Below are 27980 nucleotides of genomic sequence, written 5' to 3'. Positions count from 1 at the left end.
GAGGATAGGGTGGAGGCCTGGGCTTGAGTGGGGTGTTCTTTTGGAGGGTTGGTGCAGACTCGATGGGCCGAATGGCCTCCTGCAGCACTGTAGATTCTATGACCGTATAACCTGTGGGGGTGTCCCCAGTGCAGGGCGGCCCTTCATCATGACACCAACAGTGGGAGCAGGCTAGCTTCAAAACTTTCATCGTGGATTATGTTTGCACGGCAATGCAACATGTGAAAAAACTTTTCGTGCGGTTAATTTTCCAAGTTGAAACAACACCCGCAGAACAAAAGATAAAAGCAAATTGCTGCAGATGCTGGAATCTGAGACAAAAACAGAAAATGCCGGACGATATCAGCAGGTCTGACAGCGCCAGTGGAGAGAGAGACGGCGCTAAGGTTTCGAGCCTGTGAACCACTTAACAGTTCAACGGTGTATCATGGAATTACCCTAAATGCAGCATCCCACCGCAGTCAGAATCAAAAGCTACCTGGCCCGGCAGGTTCGCACCTTGATGCGTGTCTCCAGGCAACGAGCCAAACCCGATTCCGAGCAGGGTCCCCCCCCCACCCCCGTCCAAAAAGGCAGGCATAATAATAATAATCTTTATTATTGTCACAAGTAGGCTTACGTTAACAGCTCTCTGGATTACATTGATTGCCCAAAGTCAATGGGTTTTTCCACTGTCGGTGTCACGCCTGGAGCGGTTTTACTGCGGGAGAGGGGAGAATCCAGCCCATTGTCCACTCCCGTCAGCGGTCAGTATCGGTCACCAATCGGTATCTGTCACCGGTCAGTATCGGTCACCGTTAGCAGGCTGCTGGAGAGTGGTGGTGCTTTGCCTAATCAACATCCATGTACTGCTCCAAAATGGAGAGGAAGCTGGAGGAGGAGAGAGTGTCGGAGACCTGGAGATCGACATTCTCACTCTGCAGCGAGGACGCTCCCACCCCAAGCGCCAGTTCGTGTAACAATTTGAAGATCACGGGTGTCACCTAAACAAGGGGGGGGGGGAGAAAACCCATCAGTACAGAAGCTGGAAACGGGGGGAATTATACGTACAAGAACTTAAAGACAGCAGGTCTCAGTAATCACTGCATTTACAAAGCACCTTGTCGCACCTTTCAAACATTCCACATCACTTCAAATACCCTTCTCAAACAAAACTAGATAGCGAGCGATATTTATAAATCTAATTTTAGAGAATCCAATTCTTTATTTCCAATGAAGGGGCAATTTAGCGTCGCCTAACCTGCACATCTTTGGGTTGTGTGGGTGAAACCCACGCAGACACGGGGAGAATGTACAAACTCCACACGGCCAGTGACCCGGGACCGAACACGGGTCCTCGCCGCCATGACTGCAGCAGTGCTAACCACCATGACCACCCTCCAGCGAGGGATATGGAGGCAAGGTAGGAAAGTGGATTTGAGGAACAGATCAGCCATGATCTAATTGACAGAACAGGCTAGAGGGGCTGAATGGCCTCCTGTTGCTAATCCCATACAAATAATCTCAATTATGTAGCCAGACCGAGAAAGGAAATGAATATTCTGTGGAGGTTTTCAGTGGTGATAATAATAACAATAATCTTTATTAGTGTCACAAGTAGGCTTACATGAACTCTGCAATGAAGTTACTGTGAAAAGCCCCTCGTCGACACATTCCGGCGCCTGTTGGGGTGTGTACCATGGAAGACTCTGAGATTGGAGTTAAGAAGAGGAGAGAGTGCACCAGGGCGGGTGCATTTGTGGGGACGGTGGGGCGAGGATGAAGTCAAAAGGTGAGTTATTTGCCTCACTGTGATATTACCACAAGTTGGCCTTACCTGGACCATGATCATCTTTTTGCTCCAGGGTTTATGGTCAGGGTCGGGCCAGAGTTCCCCGAAGCAAAGCCAAATGGAGTGGTTCGGAGAGCAAGCCGAGGTTTCCAGAAATGCCTGTATTTCTGTGGAGGAAGGTTTAGAATATTTACTGTACTCTTGTCAGCTCAGCCATCTCAGTGGGAATGTGGGCGATCTGCAACATCCGTTAAACAGCCTCTAACAATCAGCACTTAAGCAAACAGGAGTTATACCAGCGGCCGGCTCCAGGACTCGATGTGGTTCCTCAGGACTTCCCCTTGCACATTGTATGTGCGCTCTGGTCTCCCCATGGCCCTGGGAACTGGGGGTGGGATTCTCGCAGCCCGGGGCCGGGCCGGAGAATCCCCGCGACCGGCGCGAATCGTGCCATGCTGCCCCGACGCCTGCGGAGAATCGGCGCCGCCGTGGTTGGCGCGGGGTCGGTCGGGGGCCGCTCTGCGCAGCGCCCCCCCCCCCCCCACCCGCCAATTCTTGGCCCGGGATGGGCCGAGCGGCCGTCGTAAAAAACCTGAGTCCCGCCGGCGCTGTTCACACCTGCCCTCAGCCGGCGGGACCTCGGGGTGGAAGGATCCGAGGGGCGACCCGTGGAGGGGGAGGGGGGGGGCCTCCGTTGTGGCCTGGCCCGGGGTCGGGGCCAACCGAGAGGCGGGCCGGCCTCTCTTGCTGGGGGCCTCCTTTCTTCCGCGCCGGCCCCTGTAGCCCTGCGCCATGTTGCGTCGGGCCCGGCACGGAGAAGGCGGCCACTGTGCATGCGCGGATCCGGCGGCGCCCAGTTCACGCCGGGATCAGCAGCTGGAGCGGCGTGGATCGCTCCAGTGCCGTGCTGGCCCCCTGCAGGGGCCAGAATACTGGTCCTGAGGCCGTGTTGCCGCCGTCGAGAAACGCGACGGCGTTTCCGACGTCAACACTTAGCCTCAGGATCACAGAATCCCGTCCTGGATTCTTTCAAACTAAGGCAACTTTGAAAGGATTATTTCATGAGAAGTGGGCGTCGCCGGCTGGGACAACATTTGTTGCCCATCCCTAATTGCTCTTGAACTGAGTGTCTCGCTCGGCCATTTCAGAGGGGGGCAGTTACGGGTCACCCACATGTCTGTGGGTGCAGAGTAATGTGTCGGCCAGACCGGGTAAGGAGGGCAGATTTCCCTCCCTGAAGGGACATTAGTGACCCAGGTGGGTCTTTCCGATAATTGATGATTACTGAGACTAGCTTTTATATTCTTGAGTTTAAAAAAATTTGATAAAACTGATCCCAATTGTGTCCGTTCCTGACTTGACAAACGCGACTCTTTGAATCACAGGGGTGGGATTCTCCGTTTTCTGGTGCGACGCTCCCCCGCCGGCAGAGGGATTCTCCGTCCCGGCGGGGGATTCCCATTGTGGGCACCCCCCCCCCCCCCCACGCCGTCGGGAAATCCGCGGGGTGAGCGCACTTCCGGCAAAGCGGAGGATCCCGCCCCAGGATGTCGAAAGTGTGACTTGGACGATGACCTGTCATCCAGCAGATGTCTCAACGTAACTACGAGCTGCGTTTTATCATCCCCAGCACTCACCTTTAACAAATGTCTGCAGATCGTACAGGACTGTGAAGTCCCTGTTGGAAATCTGCTGAGGTTCAATACTGTCGGGATATTCCGTCATTGACCAGAAGCCTCTGCAGCCCCCAAGCCTCCGCGCGCAGATCTGAGTGTTCTGCACCTCCACTATCAGCCCTTGGTCCATGCGATCCAGCAGTCTGTCCGTGTATTTGATTTGTTGCTGGTCGCTAACCGGGATGGCGGCGGGCGCCGGGAACTGGACATCCTGCAGGTGGGGGAAGGTAGGCGGCGAGCTATAGAAAAGGCGGAAGCCGTTGGTGTTTTTCACAACTTGCTCCTGGACCTTCTTCCCGCGATAGAAGACTTTCACCTCAAATTCGGTAACTGTGGGGACACAAGTTTGCGTGAATACTTAGTTCAAGATAGTTTCAAGAACAGTCAGGGTCGATAGAGAGACACGACGTTGGGAAATCTGGAACTAGGGAGAAGAGTCTAAAGATTAGACCTTACAGGAGTGAAATTAGGAAACATTTTTACACATAGAAGGTTGAAATTCAGTTCGTCAAATGGACATTTGATCAAATGTTAATTTGAAATCTGAGATTTCTAGATGTTTGTTAACTAAAGGCAAAAAGGGCAATGGGGTGAAAGGTGCTCGATGGAGTTAGGTCGAAGGCCAGCCCTGTTCTCACTGAATGGTGAAAGGGGCAGAATGGCCTCCTGTTGTATTGCTAAGCTGTGTTTGTGTTAGAACATAGAACATACAGTGCAGAAGGAGGCCATTTGGCCCATCGAGTTTGCACCGACCCACTTAAGCCCTCACTTCCACCCTATCCCGGTAACCCAACAACACCTCCTAAACTTTTTGGACACGAAGAGGCAATTTAGCGCGGCCAATCCACCTAACCTGGACGTCTTTGGACCGTGGGTGGAAACCGGGGCACCCGGAGGAAACCCACGCACACACGGGGAGAACGTGCAGACTCCGCACAGACAGTGACCCAAGCCGGGTTATCGAACCTGGGACCCTGGCGCTGTGAAGCCACAGTGCTAGCCACTTGTGCTGCCGGGATGTTACTCTTTCCCCCTGTAGAGCAAAATTTTTTAAATGTTTAGCTAGCGCCTATTCAGTTTACAGGCTGTAGCGAAGTTCATTACACAGTCAGCCAGTTACTTCTGAAATGTTCCCATTGCCTTAGAGCTGCCAGTGAGCACGCAGTGAGATCGGCGAACAGCAGCGAGATGGCACGGGCTGTTTTTGACGACATTGGCCAGGGATTTAACAGACCCCCCCCCCCCCCCCTCCCCACCACCAAAAGATCAGACAAGTTAAAACTAACCAAGTGCGCCATTTGAAATGAATCCCTTCATCTGTGTTTCGAAGGCGCCAACATTTGGGATCATGGTGTTGGGATATCCGACTGGAGACGGCATCGCACATGCGGCACCTTCACCTGCACCAGGGTAGGGGAGATCTGTTTGACTCATATTGCTTGGCGGCGCAGTGTAGTCCGGAGAATAGTGGAGGGGACTGAAAGACATGTCTACCTCCATCACGGAACCTTGTCCATCATACTCTAAAATGAGAGACAGATGACGTTAGATAGAACATTACCGCGCAGTACAGGCCCTTCGGCCCTCAATGTTGCGCCGACCTGTGAAACCACTCTAAAGCCCATCTACACTATTCCCTTATCGTCCATATGTCGATCCAATGACCATTTGAATGCCCTTAGTGTTGGCGAGTCCACTACTGTTGCAGGCAGGGCATTCCACACCCTTACTGCTCTCTGAGTAAACATAAGAACATAAGAACTAGGAGCAGGAGTAGGCCATCTGGCCCCTCGAGCCTGCTCCGCCATTCAATGAGATCATGGCTGATCTTTTGTGGACTCAGCTCCACTTTCCGGCCCGAACACCATAACCCTTAATCCCTTTATTCTTCAAAAAAACTATCTATCTTTATCTTTAAAACATTTAATGAAGGAGCCTCTACTGCTTCACTGGGCAAGGAATTCCATAGATTCACAACCCTTTGGGTGAAGAAGTTTCTCCTAAACTCAGTCCTAAATCTACTTCCCCTTATTTTGAGGCTATGCCCCCTAGTTCTGCTTTCACCCGCCAGTAGAAACAACCTGCCCACATCTATCCTGTCTATTCCCTTCATAATCTTATATGTTTCTATAAGATCCCCCTCATCCTTCTAAATTCCAACGAGTACAGTCCCAGTCTACTCAACCTCTCCTCGTAATCCAACCCCTTCAGCTCTGGGATTAACCTAGTGAATCTCCTCTGCACACCGTCCAGTGCCAGTACGTCCTTTCTCAAGTAAGGAGACCAAAACTGAACACAATTCTCCAGGTGTGGCCTCACTAACACCTTATACAATTGCAGCAGAACCTCCCTAGTCTTAAACTCCATCCCTCTAGCAATGAAGGACAAAATTCCATTTGCCTTCTTAATCACCTGCTGCACCTGTAAACCAACTTTTTGCGACTCATGCACTAGCACACCCAGGTCTCTCTGCACAGCAGCATGTTTTAATATTTTATCATTTAAATAATAATCCCTTTTGCTGTTATTCCTACCAAAATGGATAACCTCACATTTGTCAACATTGTATTCCATCTGCCAGACCCTAGCCCATTCACTTAGCCTATCCAAATCCCTCTGCAGACTTCCAGTATCCTCTGCACTTTTTGCTTTACCACTTATCTTAGTGTCGTCTGCAAACTTGGACACATTGCCCTTGGTCCCCAACTCCAAATCATCTATGTAAATTGTGAACAGTTGTGGGCCCAACACTGATCCCTGAGGGACACCACCAGCTACTGATTGCCAACCAGAGAAACACCCATTAATCCCCACTCTTTGCTTTCTATTAATTAACCAATCCTCTATCCATGCTACTACTTTCCCCTTAATGCCATGCATCTTTATCTTATGCAGCAACCTTTTGTGTGGCACCTTGTCAAAGGCTTTCTGGAAATCCAGATATACCACATCCATTGGCTCCCCGTTATCTACCGCACTGTTAATGTCCTCAAAAAATTCCACTAAATTAGTTAGGCATGACCTGCCCTTTATGAACCCATGCTGCGTCTGCCCAATGGGACAATTTCCATCCAGATGCCTCGCTATTTCTTCCTTGATGATAGATTCCAGCATCTTCCCTACTACCGAAGTTAAGCTCACTGGCCTATAATTACCCGCTTTCTGCCTACCTCCTTTTTTAAACAGTGGTGTCACGTTTGCTAATTTCCAATCCGCCGGGACCACCCCAGAGTCTAGTGAATTTTGGTAAATTATTACTAGTGCATTTGCAATTTCCCTAGCCATCTCTTTTAGCACTCTGGGATGCATTCCATCTGGTCCAGGAGACTTGTCTGCCTTTAGCCCCATTAGCTTGCCCATCACTACCTCCTTGGTGATAACAATCCTCTCAAGGTCCTCACCTGTCATAGCCTCATTTCCATCAGTCACTGGCATGTTATTTGTGTCTTCCACTGTGAAGACCGACCCAAAAAACCTGTTCAGTTCCTCAGCCATTTCCTCATCTCCCATTATTAAATCTCCCCTCTCATCCTCTAAAGGACCAATATTTACCTTAGCCACTCTTTTTTGTTTTATATATTTGTAGAAACTTTTACTATCTGTTTTTATATTCTGAGCAAGTTTACTCTCATAATCTATCTTACTCTTCTTTATAGCTTTTTTAGTAGCTTTCTGTTGCCCCCTAAAGATTTCCCAGTCCTCTAGTCTCCCACTGATCTTTGCTACTTTGTATGTTTTTTCCTTCAATTTGATACTCTCCCTTATTTCCTTAGATATCCACGGTCAATTTTCCCTCTTTCTACCGTCCTTCCTTTTTGTTGGTATAAACCTTTGCTGAGCACTGTGAAAAATCACTTGGAAGGTGCTCCACTGTTCCTCAACTGTTTCACCATAAAGTCTTTGCTCCCAGTCTACCTTAGCTAGTTCTTCTCTCATCCCATTGTAATCTCCTTTGTTTAAGCACAAAACACTAGTGCTTGATTTTACCTTCTCACCCTCCATCTGTATTTTAAATTCCACCATATTGTGATCGCTCCTTCCGAGAAAGAACCTACCTCTGACATCTGTCTTATATCTATCTCCCCTCAATTTAAAGCTATGTCCCCTCATGCTAGACATCACCATCCGAGGAAAAAGTCTCTCACTGTCCACCCTATCCAATCCTCTGATCATCTTCTATGCCTCAATTAAGTCACCTCTTAACCTTCTTCTCTCTAACGAAAACAGCCTCAAGTCCCTCAGCCTTTCCTCATAAGATCTTCCCTCCATACCAGGCAACATTCTGGTAAATCTCCTCTGCACCCTTTCCAATGCTTCCACATCCTTCCTATAATGCGGCGACCAGAATTGCACGCAATACTCCAAATGCGGCCGCACCAGAGTTTTGTACAGCTGCAACATGACCTCATGGCTCCGAAACTCAATCCCTCTACCAATAAAAGCTAACACACCGTACGCCTTCTTAACAACCCTCTCAATCTGGGTGGCAACCTTCAGGGATCTATGTACATGGACACCGAGATCTCTCTGCTCATCCACACTGCCAAGAATCTTACCATTAGCCCAGTACTCTGTCTTCCTGTTATTCCTTCCAAAATTAATCACCTCACACTTTTCTGCATTAAACTCCATTTGCCACCTCTCAGCCCAGCGCTGCAGCTTATCTATGTCAATTTACAGGATTTACCCCTGCTTGTCACTCCCTCACCCGGTGTGAGGCTATTGGGGGAAGAGTTCAACAGCTGTGCCAAAATCCAGAGGACCCCCCTCTCTGTGGTAGAACTACAATGCGCCAATTGGGCACCATGATAGGTCCATTTCCAAATTCACTGGCTCCTGAGAAACTCAGTCAGACTGGAGCGGGGGTCAGACTAACTCAGTCACCCTAATCTGTTGGAGGCAGAACGTGCAGTGCTGCAGTTTTCAAACGGAAGAGTGCATCTCCGCAGATGCTCTTCATCCCACCCTCACCTAAACCCTGGGCGGGATGTCCCGTTTCTCTGGCCGGTCAATGGGGTTTCCCAGTGTGGGGCAGCCCCACGCCGTCGGGAAACCCCCGGGCAGCCGGCAAAACGGGGAATCCCGACGGCAGAGAATCCAGACCCCTGTATTTCACCTCCGCCCTCCTCAGGCACTGCATTGGGTGGAAGGCAACAGTTTAAAATCCCACGCACGCACCCTCCTCACTCACGATCCTCCGGATTGACCAATCGTACTGTCCCTGGATCGTGCTCAAGCAACTGGAGTAGGAACTGACCCCCGACCTTCTGAGTCCGAGTCAGGAGGGTTACCCACTGAGTGAGAACGGGCAAAGGGACATCCGTAACCAATAGGGGAAAGGCAGACCAATTGTTCCTGATGGGTGGGGCCAATCTGCTCAACTCCCTTGTGGCCTATCGTGACTTGCCAAGTGCACTGTCTGGTAGGCCTCGAGTAAGATTCTGGCATTTCTGGCCTGGGACTTAGCTCTTGAGGTGTGGGGAAATGATGGGGAGGGGTGTTCTAATTGACCGCAGTCCCCTTAAAGTGCGACAGTAATAATCCATGGGTGAGCCACCCTTTTATCGGGGGTGCGTTTTGCGAAGAGAGGCCTGAGCCAGGCTTCGGTGCCCTCACGGAATAAAAGCCTGAAATAGGAAGGGAGCAAAGAAAACACCATCATGTACCTGATGGTTGGTCAAATATCGTCATGTCGTTCAAGCTACTTTCCAGGACCCCCTGTTGGAAGATGCAAGAAGATTATTCCACAGGCATGCAAGATAGAACACAACTCTGATTTCAACAGTGATCTTATTGACCGCAATCCTTCACTCTCAAATCTACCCACTGGCAAATGGGAAGGGCACGTCTAGGGCCGTTTGGTTACCACGTCATTTTACGATCTACACTATTGGAAGGAGTGCCACACTACCAGAAGGATGTGGAGGCTTTAGAGAGGGCGCAGAAGAGATTTACCAGGATGTTGCCTGGTATGGAGGGCATTAGCTATGAGGAGAGGTTGAATAAACTCGGTTTGTTCTCCCTGGAACGAGAGGTTGAGGGGCGACCTGATAGAGGTCTACAAAATTATGAGGGGCATAGACAGAGTTGATAGAGACTTTTTCCCAAGGTAGAGGGGTCAATTACTAGGGGGCATAGGTTTAAGGTGCGAGGGGCAAGGTTTAGAGATGTACGAGGTAAGTTTTTTACACAGAGGGTAGTGGGTGCCTGGAACTCGCTGCCGGAGGAGGTGGTGGAAGCAGGGACGATAGTGACGTTGTAGGAGCATCTTGACAAATCCACGAATAGGATGGGAATAGAGGGATACGGACCCCGGAATGTGTAGAAGATTTTAGTTTAGACGGGCAGCATGGTCGGCACAGGCTTGGAGGGCCGAAGGGCCTGTTCCTGTGCTGTACTTTTCTTTGTTCTTTGTTTGAATCGGCAGCCTGGGGCTCCATCATCCAGAACATTGAGGCATCTGAGTGACCTCTCTAAATTTCTGAAGGGGTTCGAAGGGCACGGAGAAAATGTTTCCGCCTGTGGGCAAGGCTGGAAGGTCATCGATATAAAATTGTCACTAGCAAATCCAACCGGAGCTTCAGGAGAAAGCTCTTTACCAGAGAGTGGGGAGAATGTGGAATTCACTACTCCCAGAATTGTATCGATGGGTTTAAGCGGAAGGCGGATATGAACTCATGAGGGGGAAAAGAATGGGAGGGCGTGTTGATGGGGTTTTGATAAAGAGTGTAGGTGGCGGGGGTGGAGCAGGACGGTCTGGGTGTGTGTTGTGAAGTTCGGTGTGAGATAAGGAACGTTCCAGGTCACGGTGCTACATCAGTTAAATTGTAACATGGACTTGCGGTACCAGGTTTAGAGGTGTACTGGCAGGGAGTCCAGGGCTGATGTTGCCAATCGCAGGGCTGATTTCCTCACTCTCCTCCTCAGCACTGGCCCCCTGGCCTATAGAGAAAGAAAATTCAATGAAACAGAATTAACTTTATAAAAGTAGGGACAATACGTAGGTTTCCTGTTTGTTCCATGTCAGCAGTAGTGGAGCGTTCAGGTTTAGACCGTAAGCCGTAGCAGCAGAAGTAGGCCATTCAGCCCATCGAATCTGCTCTGCCATTCAATGAGATCCTGACTGAACTGATGTGATAATCCTCAACTCCACTTTCCCACCTTATCCCCACAACCCTTGATTCTCTTACTAAGTAAAAACCTGTCTGTCTCAGCCTTGAACATACTTAACGCCCCAGCCTCTACAGCTCTCTGCGGTAAAGAATTCCACAGATTTACTACCCTCTTAGAGAAGAAATTCCTCCTCATCTCTGCCTCAAATGGACAACCCCTTACTCTGAGATTGTGCCCTTTGGTCCTAGACTCTCCCACAAGGGGAAACATCCTCTCCGCATCTCCCCTGTCAAACCCCCTGAGAATCCGATATGTCTCAATGAGGTCGCCTCTCATTCTTCTAAACTCCAGTGAGCACAGACCCAACCTACTCAACCCCGCCTCATAAGAATGTTCCTGCACACCCGGATCCACCAAGTAAATCTTTATTTGTCCTTTGTTATATCTAGGATACAGATTCAGGTCAATAACGAATCCTGACAGATCCCATGAGGGGTTATCGAGCTGAAAAAAGAACAAAACAGCACAGGAACAGGCCCTTCGACCCTCCAAGTCTGTACCGGTCATGATACCAACCTTGGTTAAAACCCTCAGCACTTCCTTGTGCCGTATCCCTCTATACCCATCCTATCCATGTAATTGTCAAGATGCCTTTTGAACGTCGTTAATATATCTGCTTCCATAACCTCCCCTGGCAACGCGTTCCAGGCACTCACCACCCTCAGTGTAAAAAACCTGCCTCGCACATCTCCTCTAAACTTTGCCCCATGGACCTTCAACCTCTGCCCCCTGGTGACTGACCCCTCACCCCAGGAAAGAGTGCCTGCACATCCACTCTATCCATGACCTTCATGATCTCGTAGACCGCTATCAGGTCGGCCCTCAACATCTGTCATTCTAACTAAAATAGTCCGTGTCTATTCAGCTTCTCCGCACAGCTAACACCCCCCAGACCAGGCGACATCCCGGTAAACCTCCTCTGCACCCTCTCCAAAGACTCCACATCCTGTGTGGCGACCAGAATTGTGCGCAATATTCCAAGTGCGGCCTTACCAAGGTTCTGTACAACTGGATACTAACTTGATAGAGTTTTTCGAGGAGGTCACTAAGATGATTGATGCAGGTAGGGCAGTAGATGTTGTCTATATGGACTTCAGTAAGGCCTTTGACAAGGTCCCTCATGGTAGACTAGTACAAAAGGTGAAGTCACACGGGATCAGGGGTGAACTGGCAAGGTGGATACAGAACTGGCTAGGCCATAGAAGGCAGAGGGTAGCAATGGAGGGATGCTTTTCTAATTGGAGGGCTGTGACCAGTGGTGTTCCACAGGGATCAGTGCTGGGACCTTTGCTCTTTGTAGTATATATAAATGATTTGGAGGAAAATGTAACTGGTCTGATTAGTAAGTTTGCAGACGACACAAAGGTTGGTGGAATTGCGGATAGCGATGAGGACTGTCTGAGGATACAGCAGGATTTAGATTGTCTGGAGACTTGGGCGGAGAGATGGCAGATGGAGTTTAACCTGGACAAATGTGAGGTAATGCATTTTGGAAGGGCTAATGCAGGTAGGGAATATACAGTGAATGGTAGAACCCTCAAGAGTATTGAAAGTCAAAGAGATCTAGGAGTACAGGTCCACAGATCACTGAAAGGGGCTACACAGGTGGAGAAGGTAGTCAAGAAGGCATACGGCATGCTTGCCTTCATTGGCCGGGGCATTGAGTATAAGAATTGGCAAGTCATGTTGCAGCTGTATAGAACCTTAGTTAGGCCACACTTGGAGTATAGTGTTCAATTCTGGTCGCCACACTACCAGAAGGATGTGGAGGCTTTAGAGAGGGTGCAGAAGAGATTTACCAGAATGTTGCCTGGTATGGAGGGCATAAGCTATGAGGAGCGATTGAATAATCACATGTTAGTGATTATCTGTCTGGACCTATAAAGACTTAATTATCTGCAAAGACTCGCATTCAAAGTACGGTCTTGCATCTTTGACTTTGTCTGTATATATGTTTCTGGAACTCACCTCTTCATTCACCTGAGGAAGGAGCAGTGCTCTGAAAGCTAGTGATTTGAAACAAACCTGTTGGACTTTAACCTGGTGTTGTAAGACTTCTTACTGTGCTCACCCCAGTCCAACGCCGGCATCTCCGCACCACTCTGCACAGTCAGTGTAGCCGCAAGGGGGCACTAATGCTGGATCGGGGATTCTAGCTACTCACCAACACTCTGGATTTCATAAATCAGATGAGGGTTCTCTGCGTCATTCCTATGGTCCACCAATCTTTGTAATTGCTTCTTCCGATTTAAAGCACTTCGAAAGTTTCTTTTCCATATGGAGGGGTCAGCAGAATTGATCCCTGGTTGGTACCGTCCACTCGCTATTGCCCAAGCCTGCAGAACATACAAAACGTATTCATCCTGACCCTGCTGAATAAACAGTGACTCTGTACAGTTACACAGTGAGTGACCCTCACCCTGCTGAATAAACAGTGACTCTGTACAGTTACACAGTGAGTGATCCTCACCCTGAATAAACAGTGACTCTGTACAGTTACACAGTGAGTGATCCCCACCCTGCTGAATAAACAGTGACTCTGTACAGTTACACAGTGAGTGATCCTCACCCTGCTGAATAAACAGTGAGTCTGTACAGTTACACAGTGAGTGATCCTCACCCTGCTGAATAAACAGTAACTCTGTACAGTTACACAGTGAGTGATCCTCACCCTGAATAAACACTGACTCTGTACAGTTACACAGTGAGTGATCCTCACCCTGCTGAATAAACAGTGACTCTGTACAGTTACACATTGAGCGATCCTCACCCTGATGAATAAACAGTGGCTCTGTACAGTTACACAGTGAGTGATTCTCACCCTGCTGAATAAACAGTGACTCTGTACAGTTACACAGTGAGTGATCCTCACCCTGCTGAATAAACAGTGACTCTGTACAGTTACACAGTGAGTGATCCTCATCCTGCTGAATAAACACTGACTCTGTACAGTTACACAGTGAGTGATCCTCACCCTGCTGAATAAACAGTGACTCTGTACAGTTACACACTGAGTGATCCTCACCCTGCTGAATAAACACTGACTCTGTACAGTTACACAGTGAGTGATCCTCACCCTGAATAAACACTGACTCTGTACAGTTACACAGTGAGTGATCCTCACCCTGATGAATAAACACTGACTCTGTACAGTTACACAGTGAGTGATCCTCACCCTGCTGAATAAACAGTGACTCTGTACAGTTACACAGTGAGTGACCCTCAACCTGCTGAATAAACAATGACTCTGTACAGTTACACAGTGAGTGATCCTCACCCTGCTGAATAAACAGTGACTCTGTACAGTTACACAGTGAGTGATCCTCACCCTGCTGAATAAACACTGACTCTGTACAGTTACACAGTGAGTGATCCTCACCCTGAATAAACAGTGACTCTGTACAGTTACAGTGAGTGATCCTCACCCTGCTGAATAAACAGTGACTCTGTACAGTTACACAGTGAGTGATCCTCACCCTGAATAAACAGTGACTCTGTACAGTTACACAGTGGGTGATCCTCGCCCTGAGTAAACAGTGACTCTGGACAGTTACACAGTGAGTGATCCTCACCCTGCTGAATAAACAGTGACTCTGTACAGTTACACAGTGAGTGATCCTCACCCTGAATAAACACTGACTCTGTACAGTTACACAGTGAGTGATCCTCACCCTGATGAATAAACACTGACTCTGTACAGTTACACAGTGAGTGATCCTCACCCTGCTGAATAAACAGTGACTCTGTACAGTTACACAGTGAGTGACCCTCAACCTGCTGAATAAACACTGACTCTGTGCAGTTACACAGTGAGTGATCCTCACCATGAATAAACAGTGACCCTGTACAGTTACAGTGAGTGATCCTCACCCTGCTGAATAAACACTGACTCTGTACAGTTACACAGTGAGTGATCCTCACCCTGAATAAACAGTGACTCTGTACAGTTACAGTGAGTGATCCTCACCCTGCTGAATAAACAGTGACTCTGTACAGTTACACAGTGAGTGTTCCTCACCCTGAATAAACAGTGACTCTGTACAGTTACAGTGAGTGATCCTCACCCTGCTGAATAAACAGTGACTCTGTACAGTTACACAGTGAGTGATCCTCACCCTGCTGAATAAACAGTGACTCTGTACAGTTACACAGTGAGTGATCCTCACCCTGCTGAATAAACTGTAACTCTGTACAGTTACACAGTGAGTGATCCTCACCCTGCTGAATAAACAGTGACTCTGTACAATTACACAGTGAGTGACCCTCACCCTGAATAAACAGTGACTCTGCACAGTTACACAGTGAGTGATCCTCACCCTGCTAAATAAACAGTGACTCTACAGTTACACAGGGAGTGATCCTCACCCTGCTGAATAAACAGTGACTCTGTACAGTTACACACTGAGTGATCCTCACCCTGCTGAATAAACAGTGACTCTGTACAGTTACACAGTGAGTGATCCTCAATCTGCTGAATAAACAGTGACCCTGTACAGTTACACAGTGAGTGATCCTCACCCTGCTGAATAAACAGTGACTCTACAGTTACACAGTGAGTGATCCTCACCCTGAATAAACAGTGACTCTGTACAGTTACACAGTGAGTGATCCTCACCCTGCTGAATAAACAGTGACTCTGAACAGTTACACAGAGAGTGACCCTTACCCTGCTGAATAAACAGTGACTCTGTACAGTTACACAGTGAGTGACCCTCACCCTGCTGAATAAACAGTGACTCTGTACAGTTAAACATTGGGTGACCCTCACCCTGCTGAATAAACAGTGACTCTGTACAGTTACACAGTGAGTGACCCTCACCCTGCTGAATAAACAGTGACTCTGTACAGTTACACAGTGAGTGACCCTGACCCTGAATAAACAGTGACTCTGTACAGTTACACAGTGAGTGATCCTCAACCTGCTTAATAAACAGTGACTCTCTACAGTTACACAGTGAGTGATCCTCACCCTGAATAAACAGTGACTCTGTACAGTTACACAGTGAGTGACCCTCACCCTGCTGAATAAACAGTGACTCTGTACAGTTACACAGTGAGCGATCCTCACCCTGCTGAATAAACAGTGACTCTGTACAGTTACACAGTGAGTGATCCTCACCCTGCTGAATAAACAGTGACTCTGTACAGTTACAGTGAGTGATCCTCACCCTGCTGAATAAACAGTGACTCTGTACAGTTACACATTGGGTGACCCTCACCCTGCTGAATAAACAGTGACTCTGTACAGTTACACAGTGAGTGATCCTCACCCTGCTGAATAAACAGTGACTCTGTACAGTTACACAGTGAGTGATCCTCGATCTGCTGAATAAACAGTGACCCTGTACAGTTACACAGTGAGTGATCCTCACCCTGCTGAATAAACAGTGACTCTACAGTTACACAGTGAGTGATCCTCACCCTGAATAAACAGTGACTCTGTACAGTTACACAGTGAGTGATCCTCACCCTGCTGAATAAACAGTGACTCTGAACAGTTACACAGAGAGTGACCCTTACCCTGCTGAATAAACAGTGACTCTGTACAGTTACACAGTGAGTGACCCTCACCCTGCTGAATAAACAGTGACTCTGTACAGTTAAACATTGGGTGACCCTCACCCTGCTGAATAAACAGTGACTCTGTACAGTTACACAGTGAGTGACCCTCACCCTGCTGCATAAACAGTGACTCTGTACAGTTACACAGTGAGTGACCCTGACCCTGAATAAACAGTGACTCTGTACAGTTACACAGTGAGTGATCCTCAACCTGCTTAATAAACAGTGACTCTCTACAGTTACACAGTGAGTGATCCTCACCCTGAATAAACAGTGACTCTGTACAGTTACACAGTGAGTGACCCTCACCCTGCTGAATAAACAGTGACTCTGTACAGTTACACAGTGAGCGATCCTCACCCTGCTGAATAAACAGTGACTCTGTACAGTTACACAGTGAGTGATCCTCACCCTGCTGAATAAACAGTGACTCTGTACAGTTACAGTGAGTGATCCTCACCCTGCTGAATAAACAGTGACTCTGTACAGTTACACATTGGGTGACCCTCACCCTGCTGAATAAACAGTGACTCTGTACAGTTACACAGTGAGTGATCCTCACCCTGCTGAATAAACAGTGACTCTGTCCAGTTACACAGTGAGTGATCCTCACCCTGCTGAATAAACAGTGGTTCTGTACAGTTACACAGTGAGTGATTCTCACCCTGCTGAATAAACACTGACTCTGTACAGTTACACATTGGGTGACCCTCACCCTGCTGAATAAACACTGACTCTGTACAGTTACACATTGGGTGACCCTTACCCTGCTGAATAAACAGTGACTCTGTACAGTTACACATTGAGCGATCCTCACCCTGCTGAATAAACTGTAACTCTGTACAGTTACACAGTGAGTGACCCTTACCCTGCTGAATAAACAGTGAGTCTGTACAGTTACACAGTGAGTGATCCTCACCCTGCTGAATAAACAGTGACTCTGTACAGTTACACAGTGAGCGATCCTCACCCTGCTGAATAAACAGTGACTCTGTACAGTTACACAGTGAGTGATCCTCACCCTACTGAATAAACAGTGACTCTGTACAGTTACACAGTGAGTGACCCTCACCCTGCTGAATAAACGGTGAGTCTGTACAGTTACACATTGAGTGATCCTCACCCTGCTGAATAAACTGTAACTCTGTACAGTTACACAGTGAGTAACCCTCACCCTGCTGAATAAACAGTGACTGCACAGTTACACACTGAGTGATCCTCACCCTGCTGAATAAACAGTGACTCTGTACAGTTACACAGTGAGTGATCCTCACCCTGCTGAATAAACAGTGACTCTGTACAGTTACACAGTGAATGATCCTCATGCTGCTGAATAAACAGTGACTCTGTACAGTTACACAGTGAGTGACCCTCACCCTGAATAAACAGTGACTCTGTACAGTTACACAGTGAGTGATCCTCACCCTGCTGAATAAACAGTGACTCTGTACAGTTACACAGTGAGTGACCCTCGCCCTGCTGAATAAACAGTGACTATGCACAGTTACACACTGAGTGATCCTCACTCTGCTGAATCAATGGATATAAGTTTTCTTCCCAGAAAAATGAATCATTTTTAGAATAACTTTAGAGTACCCAATTCATTTTTTTCCAATTAAGAGGCAATTTAGTAAGAAGTCTTCCAACACCAGGTTAAAGTCCAACAGGATTGTTTCAAACACCTGAGGAAGGAGCAGCGCTCCGAAAGCTAGTGACATCGAAGCAAACCTGTTGGACTTTAACCTGATGTTGTCAGATTTCTTACTGTGCTCACCCCAGTCCAACGCCAGCATCTCCACATCGGGGCAATTTAGCGTGGCCAATCCACCTCCCCTGCACATCTTATGGTTGTTGGGGTGAAACTCACGCAAACACAGGGAGGATGTGCAAACTCCACACGGACAGTGACCCGGGGGCTGGGATCGAATCCGGGTCCTCGGCTCCGTGAGGCTGCAGTGCTAACCACTGTGCCGCCGTGCCGCCCAGAAAATTAAATCGTATACATTTTGGAGAAATAGCAAATTGACGTTACCTCAAATATCTTGGTATCTTCTGCAGAAATGTCCTGCCGTGATCCGTGTTTCCAAGGAATCCTGAACCGTGTTTTCTCTGCGTTTACCCAGTGGAGACCAGGGTACAGCCCGCTGTTTATTTGCTGGATAAGCCAATCGCATATCAACGGCTTCTGGGAACCCATTCTGTTGGGAACAAGGCAAAACGTAGGAGTTGTTCCCGGGATGGGGATTGGAAGCAAAAAGCAACAAGGAGCAGTCAGGGGAAAAGAGGCCACATCCCTCAACCAACCATCTGTAAAAGCCGATTATCCGGTCGTTGTGGGATCTTGCTGTGCGCAATTCAGCTGCCGCCTTTCCTGAATCGCAATATCGACTACACGACATTGGCTGTAAGCTCTTTGAGATCCCTGGTGGCCGTGAAGGGGGCCACACAAATGCAGTCTTCCTTTCTTGCTCAGGGAGGTGCTCACGAGTCCAGAACACAGATTGCAGCTTTGACTTAACTTGAGAGATCGGGACTTCCGATGGCGTTATGCCAGGGGCAGAAGTGCTCGTGGTGCCTCCCGCTGGGGTACTGCTCTTTTCGTCCTTGCCGCCTAATTTCAGGGGGTATTTCCTTTTAAAAACTCAATTGTTCAATGGGGTAAGGAACCTACTCAGGTGAAATGCCCAGAAAACCCCGGGGGGAAAACAGGCCGAAAGTAGAGGTTCGTCGACAAGAGTCGGAGGCCTCTTGGGGACCATCAGCAGACAAAATGGCGGAGGTGCCTCTGTGACTCCAGCCGCCCCACTAACAGCGAAGATGCGTACTCGCACCTTGGTGGCAGAAGTGCGCATGGATAGGGAAGCGAGGGCAGAGTGGCAGAGGCTGGTGGACTCCACCTTGAGGTGGACCATGGGCACTCGCTTGCCCCTACCCCAGAGTTGTTGGCAAGAAGGAAATAGCTGCAAACGCAATTTGAATTATTATCAATAGATAAGACAGAGGCCCGGCTGCAATGTTCGAGGGGAGTATTTTATGAACACGTGGAGAATCACCAGCTGAGACGGCAGGTGGCTTCCCGGGAGATTGTGCAGATACGGGACACGAGTGTCCGCCTGGTATCCACCTGGCCACAGGTCAATGCGGCTTTTGAAACATCTTATCGGGATGTCTATAGATCCGAGCCCCTGGCGGAGAGTTCGGCCTTGACGGAGTTTTTGGATGGGTTATCCATCCTAGTGGTGGGGAGAGAGGAGCAGGAAGAGTTGGAATCCCCGTTGGGCCCAGAGGAAATTCGGAAATGCGTTGGGTTGATGCAGACGGGTGTCTCTCCAGGCCCTGATAGCTCCCCCATTGAGTTTGTGGAGCAATTGGTCCCTCTAATGTTTAACGACTTCATGGCACGGGGGTCGTTGCCCTTTCCACTTGCACAGGCCGCTCTCCTATCTGGGGATGTTACCTTATCGCCTTGCCAGATCTAGCTTTCGTTTCTGGGTGGCCCTTGATCAGGCCTCGCTCCATCAAATTACATTATACTAGTCTGGTTAATGGGGTCGAATCTGACTTACAGAAGTGGGATAATCTCCCCCTATCCTTGGCGGGCAGGGTTCAGATGAGTGAGCACCCGAGGTTTTTATTTATTTTTCAATGTCTCCACACTTTTCTCCCCAAGTCTTTCTTTGTCAAAATTAATAAATTAGTGTTGGCATTTATTTGGGCGGGTAAGACCCCAAGGATCCGTAAGGCGTTCCTCCAGAGAGACAGGCAATCAGATGGCTTGGCTTTGACCAATTTAATATTTTACTGTTGGGCAGCCAATATCATGGAGGTAATAACAATAATAATCTTTGTTAGTGTCACAAGTAGGCTCACATTGACACTGCAATGAAGTTACTGAGAAAAGGCCCTAGTCGCCACATTCCCGTGCCTGTTCGTGTACTTAGGGAGAAGGTGAGGGTGGTTCAGTTTATAGAAGCAGGAGGAGGCCATTCGGCCCCTTGAGCCTGCTCCGCCATTCATTATGATCATGGCTGATCATCAAGTTCAATACCCTGATCCCGCCTTCCCCCCGTATCCCTTGATCCCTTTAGCCCCAAGAGCTATATCTAACATCTTGAAATTACACACCGTTTTGACCTCAACTACTTTCTGTGGTAGTGAATGAAGTGTTGGGTACTCTGAGACACGGACGAACCAACACGGTTGCGATTGGTACAACGCAGTTTTATTTCTTTTAACTATTTATATGACAAACTTGGTACTCAGCACGTGGTGACTGTGTGAGTGTCTGGCTTGGAGGACCTTGCCCTGAGCCGTCTCCTGTTGGACTGCCCAGGAAGTGTTGTGTTCCTTGTTTGGTACTGTGTATGCTCTTGTCTGTGATTGGCTGTCGTGTTGTGTGTGCTAATTGGTCCGTTGATCTGTCCATCACTATGTATGTGTGTATGTGCTGTGTTGTTCACTTGAATATCATGACATCCCCCCTTTTTTTACAATATTATGGGCCTACGTGGTTATAAATAGAGATGTGTACTGAGTGCAGCTAAACGTGTGTGTGTGTAATATTTACAGCATGTACATGGGGCTTAACTATATACAAGGGGCGATGTCGGGTGTGACATAATAACGAGGTTGTACCATAGCAAAGAACGTGGAAATGTGGAACGATAAAACGAGCTCCTGTAACGATAAGAACATAAACATATTAACAAAGTGGTTGCATGAGTTCAACGTGTAAACAGTCTCATAAGTCCAGTCCAGTAGGTGGGCGACGAATTCGGGTTGACCGCCTCAAGGGTGGGTCTGGAACCACCGGCTGAGGTGCGGGCCTGGCCACGGGCGGCGACGGAAGGGGCATGGTATACGGCAGCTCCACGAAGTCGCTGTCAGGAACCACAGGAGGACACGGTGTCAGTGTAAGGTCTCGTTGCGAGCGTGGAAGTAGGCGAAGAGCCCGGCGATTGCGCCTACGCACGGATCCATCAGGCATGCGAACCAGGAACGAGCGGGGAGCCACGGGTCGGAGAACTTCGGCAGGTGCTGACCAGCCGCCTTCTGGTAGGTGGATGTGGACATCGTCTCCAGGGGCCAGGGCGGGAAGATCAGTTGCCCATGTGTCATATGACCTCTTCTGGCGACCGCGCTGCAGTTGCATCCTATGCAGTACCGGAGCACGGTCGATCGTGGGCGCCAGGATGGAAGGCACAGTGGTCCTGAGGGCGCGACCCATCAACAACTGTGCTGGCGAGAGACCCGTGGCTAGTGGGGCCGAGCGATAGGCCAGCAGGGCGAGGTAGAAGTCCGATCCGGCAGCAGCAGCCTTGCAGAGGAGCCGCTTGGCAATGTGAACGCCCTTCTCCGCCTTTCCGTTGGACTGGGGATGCAGAGGGCTGGACGTCACGTGTGTGAAGCCATACGAAGCAGCAAAGGACGACCATTCCTGGCTGGCAAAACAGGGCCCATTGTCCGACATGACAGTCATCGGAATGCCGTGGCGAGCAAAGGTGTCTTTGCAGGCCCTGATGACAGCGGATGATGTCAAATCGTGCAGGCGTATGACTTCTGGGTAGTTTGAGAAGTAGTCCACTATGATAACAAAGTCCATGCCAAGCGCGTGAAATAGGTCGACACCCACCTTCGCCCAGGGGGTTGTCACCAGCTCATGGGGCAGAAGCGTTTCAGGAGGTTGCGCCGGCTGAAACCTTTGGCAGGTGGGACAGTTGAGCACCATGATGGCAATATCGTCACTGATGCCCGGCCAGTATACCGCCTCCCGGGCCCTCTGTCTGCACTTCTCAACCCCCAGGTGGCCTTCGTGTAGCTGGTCGAGAACCAGCTTGTGCATGCTGTGCAGAATCACAATCCGGTCCAGCTTCAGAAGGACACCATCAATGACGGCCAGAATGTCTCGGACATTGTAGAACTGCGGGCACTGCCCCTTGAGCCACCCTCCCGTCATGTGGCGCATCACACGCTGCAGAAGGGGGTCGGCCGCAGTCTCTCGGCGAATACGGGCCAGACTGGAGTCGTCAGCCGGCAGATTTGCCGATGTGAAGGCCACCTGCTCCTCGACCTGACATACGAACCCCTCCGCATCTGGCGGCGTGCTCACTGCTCTGGATAGGGCATCCGCCACGATGAGGTCCTTCCCTGGGGTGTAGACCAGTTGGAAGTCGTACCTCCTGAGTTTAAGTAGGATGCGCTGGAGGCGAGGGGTGATCTCGTTCAGGTCCTTGTTTATGATGCTGACCAGGGGGCGGTGGTCAGTTTCGACAGTGAACCGGGGAAGACCATATACATAATCATGGAACTTGTCCAAACCGGTTAGCAAGCCCAGACACTCCTTTTCGATCTGCGCGTAGCGCTGCTCTGTGGGGGTCATGGCCCGCGATGCATAGGCAACTGGGGCCCATGATGCCGTGTCATCCCTCTGCAGGAGCACTGCCCCAATGCCGGACTGGCTGGCATCAGTCGAGATTTTGGTGGCGCGAGACGTGTCAAAGAACACCAATACCGGGGCAGTGGTGAGCTTGAGTTTGAGCTCCTCCCATTCCAGCTGGTGTGTGTGTTGCCACTGGAACTCTGTGGATTTTCTGACGAGGTGGCGCAGAGTCGTCGTGTGGGAGGCAAGGTTGGGAATGAACTTCCCCAGGAAGTTGACCATGCCAAGGAAGCGTAGGACAGCCTTCTTGTCGGCCGGCTGCGGCGTGGCTGTGATGGCGCTCACCTTCTCTGCATCCGGACGGACCCCTGACCGGGAGATCTGGGGCGAAATTCTCCTACCCGCCCCGCCACATTTCTGCCCCGACCGGCCGGCGGGAGTCTCCGTAACACCGGCCGGTCAATGGGGTTTCCCATTGTGGGGCAGCCCCACGCCGTCGGGAAACCCCCGGGCGCCGGCAAAATGGAGACTCCCGCCGGCGGAGAATGACGCCCCTGGTCCCCGAGGAACTTCAGCTCGGTTTGGCCAAAGGAACACTTGGCTCGGTTGAGGCGCAGGCCGCTTTCCCGTATGCGGGCAAAAACGCGTTGGAGACGATATATGTGCTCCTGTGGTGTGGTGGACCGAATGATGACGTCGTCCACGTATACGCGCACCCCTTCGATGCCTTCCATCATCTGCTCCATGATCCTATGAAAGACCTCGGATGCCGAGATGATGCCAAATGGCATCCAGTTGTAGCAGAACCTGCCGAAAGGGGTGTTGAAGGTACATAGCTTTCGGCTGGACGGGTCAAGTTGGATCTGCCAAAATCCTTTAGAAGCATCCAGTTTCGTAAATATTTTCACCTGGGCCATTTCACTGGTGATCTCCTCCCGTTTGGGTATGGGATAATGTTCCCTCATGATATTGTTATTGAGGTCTTTTGGGTCAATACATATGCGGAGCTCGCCGGAGGGCTTCTTGACACACACCATGGAGCTGACCCACGGCGTGGGCTCCGTGAGCCTGGATAGGACCCCTTGGTCCTGGAGATCCTGCAGCTGCTGCTTGAGGCGGTCTTTGAGTGGCGCAGGGACTCTGCGAGGTGCGTGAATGACCGGGATGGCGTCCGGTTTGAGGCGAATTCGGTAGGTGTATGGCAGTGTTCCCATGCCCTCGAATGCCTCCTGGTTGTGGGCGAGGAGCGATTGGAGCTGTGCGTTGAACTCTGCATCCGGGAAGTCAGGTGTGCCACCTGGAGAGAGAGAGTGGATTCATTGCATGAGGTGGAGAGCCTTGCATGCCTGTGCACCCAGCAGGGAGTCCTTCGATGAGCCGACTATCTCGAACGAGAGTGTGGCCATGTGTGTTTTGTGTGTCACCTGGAGCTGGCAGGATCCCATGGCTGGGATAACGTTCCCGTTGTAGTCGACCATCCTGCACCGGGATGGCCGGATTGGTGGTCTGACCTTCATGGCGTAGAAGGCTGACCATGCTATGAGGTTGGCGGAGGCGCCAGTGTCCAGGCGGAAAGTGATCGGCGATCGGTTGACCGTCAGGGTGGCACACCATTCATCACCCGGATTAATTGTGTTGACTCGGTTCCCATCAATGACCGCAACCCGGAAGGCGTCTCGGTCATCTGTGTCATCGGTCTGGATGTCGCAATGTGGAGGCTGAATGGTCCGCACGTCCCTGCGAGGTTGTCGGAGTTGTGGAAGATTGACAGGTTGAGCTGCTCGACAGTAAGCAGTGTAGTGACCCACCTTGCCACAGCATAGGCATTGTCGGGTTCTTGCGGGACATTGCGCTTTAAATGTGCAGCTCCACAGTTGCCGCACGTCGTGACGTCATGACGTTCGTTGCGCCACTGCGCATGCGCAGTTCGGTCTTGCGTCGAGCGTGCCTGCGCATCACGTCCCTCAGTGTTGCTGTAGGTTTTGGCGCGCACAAACGAGGGAGGCCTTGAAGAGCGCGCGAAACGGCCGCCCTCGTCCGGGCCGGGAGAAACTCGATCGCCTGGACCCGTTCGGCCTCGTGGGGCACCTGGCTCACCGATCCGGTCACGTGGGACCCCCTCCGCGCCGATTCGGTCGCCTGAAATTGGGCATAGCGGCTAGTCGCGTTCTCGTGCAGGACACAGGCTTCAACTGCAGATGCTAAGGTCAGGCCTTTAATTTTTAAAAGCTGCTGGCGTAGGCGGCCGGAGGCAACCCCAAAATCGATCTGGTCCCGGATCATGGACTCTGAGGTGGTGTCGTAACCGCAGGACTGCACGAGTATGTGGAGATGCGTCAGGAATGACTGAAAGAGCTCATCCTTACCTTACAGGCGCTGCTGGAAGACATACCTCTCAAAGCTCTCGTTGACCTCAACTTTGAAGTCTTGGTCGAGCTTGAGGAGGACCGTGTCGTATTTAGATTTGTCCTCGCCTTCCGCGAACACCAGGGAGCTGTAGACATGGATGGCGTGCTGACCTGCGGTGGTGAGGAGGATGGCGATCTTTCTTTTGTCCGAGGCGCCCTGTTTTTCGTTGGCTTCCAAAAAGAGTTTGAAACGCTGTTTGAGCAGCGTCCAATTTACGGCAAGGTTCCCAGCGACTTGCAACGGCTGCGGTGTGTTGAAACGGTGTCCATGGCGCAGGATGGCAGATGTGTGAGTAGGTTTTGATTCACTCCTGGTACCATGAAGTGTTGGGTACTCTGAGACACGGACGAACCAACACAGTTGCGATTGGTACAACACAGTTTTATTTCTTTTAACTATTTATATAACAAACTTGGTACTCAGCACGTGGTGACTGTGTGAGTGTCTGGCTTGGAGGTCCTTGCCCTGAGCCGTCTCCTGTTGGACTGCCCAGGAAGTGTCGTGTTCCTTGGTTTGTACTGTGTATGCTCTTGTCTGTGATTGGCTGTCGTGTTGTGTGTGCTAATTGGTCCGTTGATCTGTCCATCACTATGTATGTGTGTATGTGCTGTGATGTTCACTTGAATATCATGACAGTGAATTCCACAGATTCACCGCTCTCTGGGTGAAGAAATGTCTCTTCACCTCAGTCCTAAAAGGTTTATCCCTTATCCTCAAACTATGACCCCTAGTTCTGGACTCCCCCCCCATTGGGAATATTCTTTCAGAATAAGACCATAAGACATAGGAGCGGAATTAGGCCACTCGGCCCATCGAGTCTGCTCCGCCATTCAATCATGGCTGATATTTTTCTCATCCCCATTCTCCTGCCTTCTCCCCATAACCCCTGACCCCCTTATTAATCAAGAACCTATCTATCTCTGTCTTAAAGACACTCAGTGATTTGGCCTCCACAGCCTTCTGCGGCAAAGAGTTCCACAGATTCACCACCTTCTGGCTGAAGAAATTCCTCATCTCTGTTTTAAAGGATCATCCCTTTCGTCTGAGATGGTGGCCTCTGGTTCTAGTTTTTCCGACTAATGGAAACATCCTCTCCACGTCCACTCTATTCGGGCCTCGCAGTATCCTGTACGTTTCAATAAGATCCCCCCTCATCCTTGTAAACTCCAACGAGTACAGACCCAGAGTCCTCAACCGTTCCGAATCTACCTTGTCTAATCCTGTTAGAATTTTATGTTTTTATGAGATTCCCCCGTCACTCTTCTAAATTCCAATGAATATAATCCAAACCCGACTTAGTCTCTCCACAAGAGTCTCGCCATCCCGGGAATCAGCCGGCAAACCTTCGCTGCACTCCCTCCCTTAACGGTGTTAGGTTCACCATCAGAGGGTCGGTCGAGGGGGTTCTACCTAAGATAGCAGCCACTCATTTCCTTTTTGAAAGGAGTTGATCGCTGTCAGTTGTTGGGAGGTTCAGTTTGGTTTAGGGGGGGGTTAAGTTAATTTGTGCTTCTGAATGTTTGTGGCGTTCTTTGTCATTGTAACTTGAATGAATTGTTTTATATAATTTTGTTTATAATGATCATTTTCAATAAACATATATTTTTTTAAAGTTGAGAGATAGGGACCTCAGAGGGCTGGGTTTTTTTGGCCTCAGGCGCTTGGCGACTGTCTCCAACCGTGCCGCGGGCTCCGAGGTCAAGGCCACCGTCAGTTTGACAATTGGCCAGTGGAGCGATTCTTGTTAAGGCTGATCGTTGTACTGAAAGATACTGATTGTTTGATGCCCAACTTGATCTTTGTACTTGTACCTGGCTGCGTGCGAGTTTCTAAAACATGCAACAAATACCTTTTGTTTTTAAAAAAAAATTAAGAGTACACAATTATTTTTATTCCAATTTAGCGTGGCCAATCCACCTACCCTGCACATAGAATCATAGAATCATAGAAGTTTACAGCATGGAAACAGGCCCTTTGGCCCAACCAGTCCATGCCGCCCAGTTTTTACCATTAAGCTAGTCCCAGTTGCCCGCACTTGGCCCATAACCCTCTATACCCATCTTACCCATGTAACTATCTAAATGCTTTTTAAAAGACACAATTGTACCCGCCTCTACTACTACCTCTGGCAGCACATTCCAGACACTCACTACCCTCTGAGTGAAGAAATTGCCCCTCTGGGCCCTTCTGAATCTCTCCCCTCTCACCTTAAACCTATGCCCTCTAGTTTTAGACTCCCCTACCTTTGGGAAAAGATGTTGACTATCTACCTTATCTATGCCCCTCATTATTTTATAGACCTCTATAAGATCACCCCTAAGCCTCCTACGCTCCAGGGAAAAAAGTCCCAGTCTATCCAGCCTCTCCTTATAACTCAAACCATCAAGTCCCGGCAACATCCTAGTAAATCTTTTCTGCGCTCTTTCTAGTTTAATAATATCCTTTCTATAATAGGGTGACCAGAACTGCACACAGTATTCCAACATCTTTGGGTTGTGGGGGTGAGACCCACCCAGACACAGGGAGAATGTGCAAACTCCATACGGACAGTGACCCGGGGCTGGGATCAAACCCGGGTCCTCGGCACCGTGAGGCAGCAGTGCTAACCCACTGCGCCACCGTGCCGCCCAACAAACACCTTTTGTGACAAAAGGTCTTTTGTTATTAAAATGGCCAATGACATTGCTTTTCCAGTTACGGAACGTAAGATCATAATTGCTATGTTTATGCCATAATCCTAAACCTAACCCACCCTGCCAACCTCTGTAAGAAGCATTCATTCTTAGAACCAGGAAGTCTCTTTTTAAGAGGGTGCGATTGGGGGGAGTGAATGAAAACGTCTTTTACCTTGTGTTGTGTTCTCAATCTGTCCCTTTTTGGTGCTAAAATGTCTGCTCCTAATTTACAGCAGCCCCTCAAATGGCTGTGAGAAGGAACATCAGATTTTTCCCCTCTGCCCGAGGCCACTTAGTTTCAGTTCAGAGGTTCCTCCCTGAGAACCAATTGCATC

The 27980-nt window shown here is 49.6% G+C and overlaps 1 protein-coding gene across 1 annotated transcript; it reads right to left on the bottom strand.

Annotated features, from left to right (window-relative positions):
- Positions 1–579: 579 nt before the first annotated feature.
- On the bottom strand, positions 580–27980 carry LOC140404042 (interferon regulatory factor 3-like). Its single transcript, XM_072492395.1, has 9 exons — positions 27818–27980; positions 18215–18380; positions 12785–12956; positions 10295–10389; positions 9114–9165; positions 4734–4970; positions 3409–3777; positions 1817–1938; positions 580–983 (listed from the first exon to the last, which is right to left on the bottom strand). Exons 2-9 carry the CDS (start codon positions 18377–18379, stop codon positions 831–833), a joined length of 1365 nt encoding a protein of 454 aa, XP_072348496.1. The 5' UTR covers position 18380; positions 27818–27980; the 3' UTR covers positions 580–830.

The sequence above is a fragment of the Scyliorhinus torazame genome, chromosome 29, assembly GCF_047496885.1.
Source record: "Scyliorhinus torazame isolate Kashiwa2021f chromosome 29, sScyTor2.1, whole genome shotgun sequence".
Lineage (NCBI taxonomy): Eukaryota > Metazoa > Chordata > Chondrichthyes > Carcharhiniformes > Scyliorhinidae > Scyliorhinus > Scyliorhinus torazame.
The sequence above is the reverse complement of the archived record's forward strand: the minus strand, read 5'-3'. Positions and strand labels throughout refer to the sequence as shown.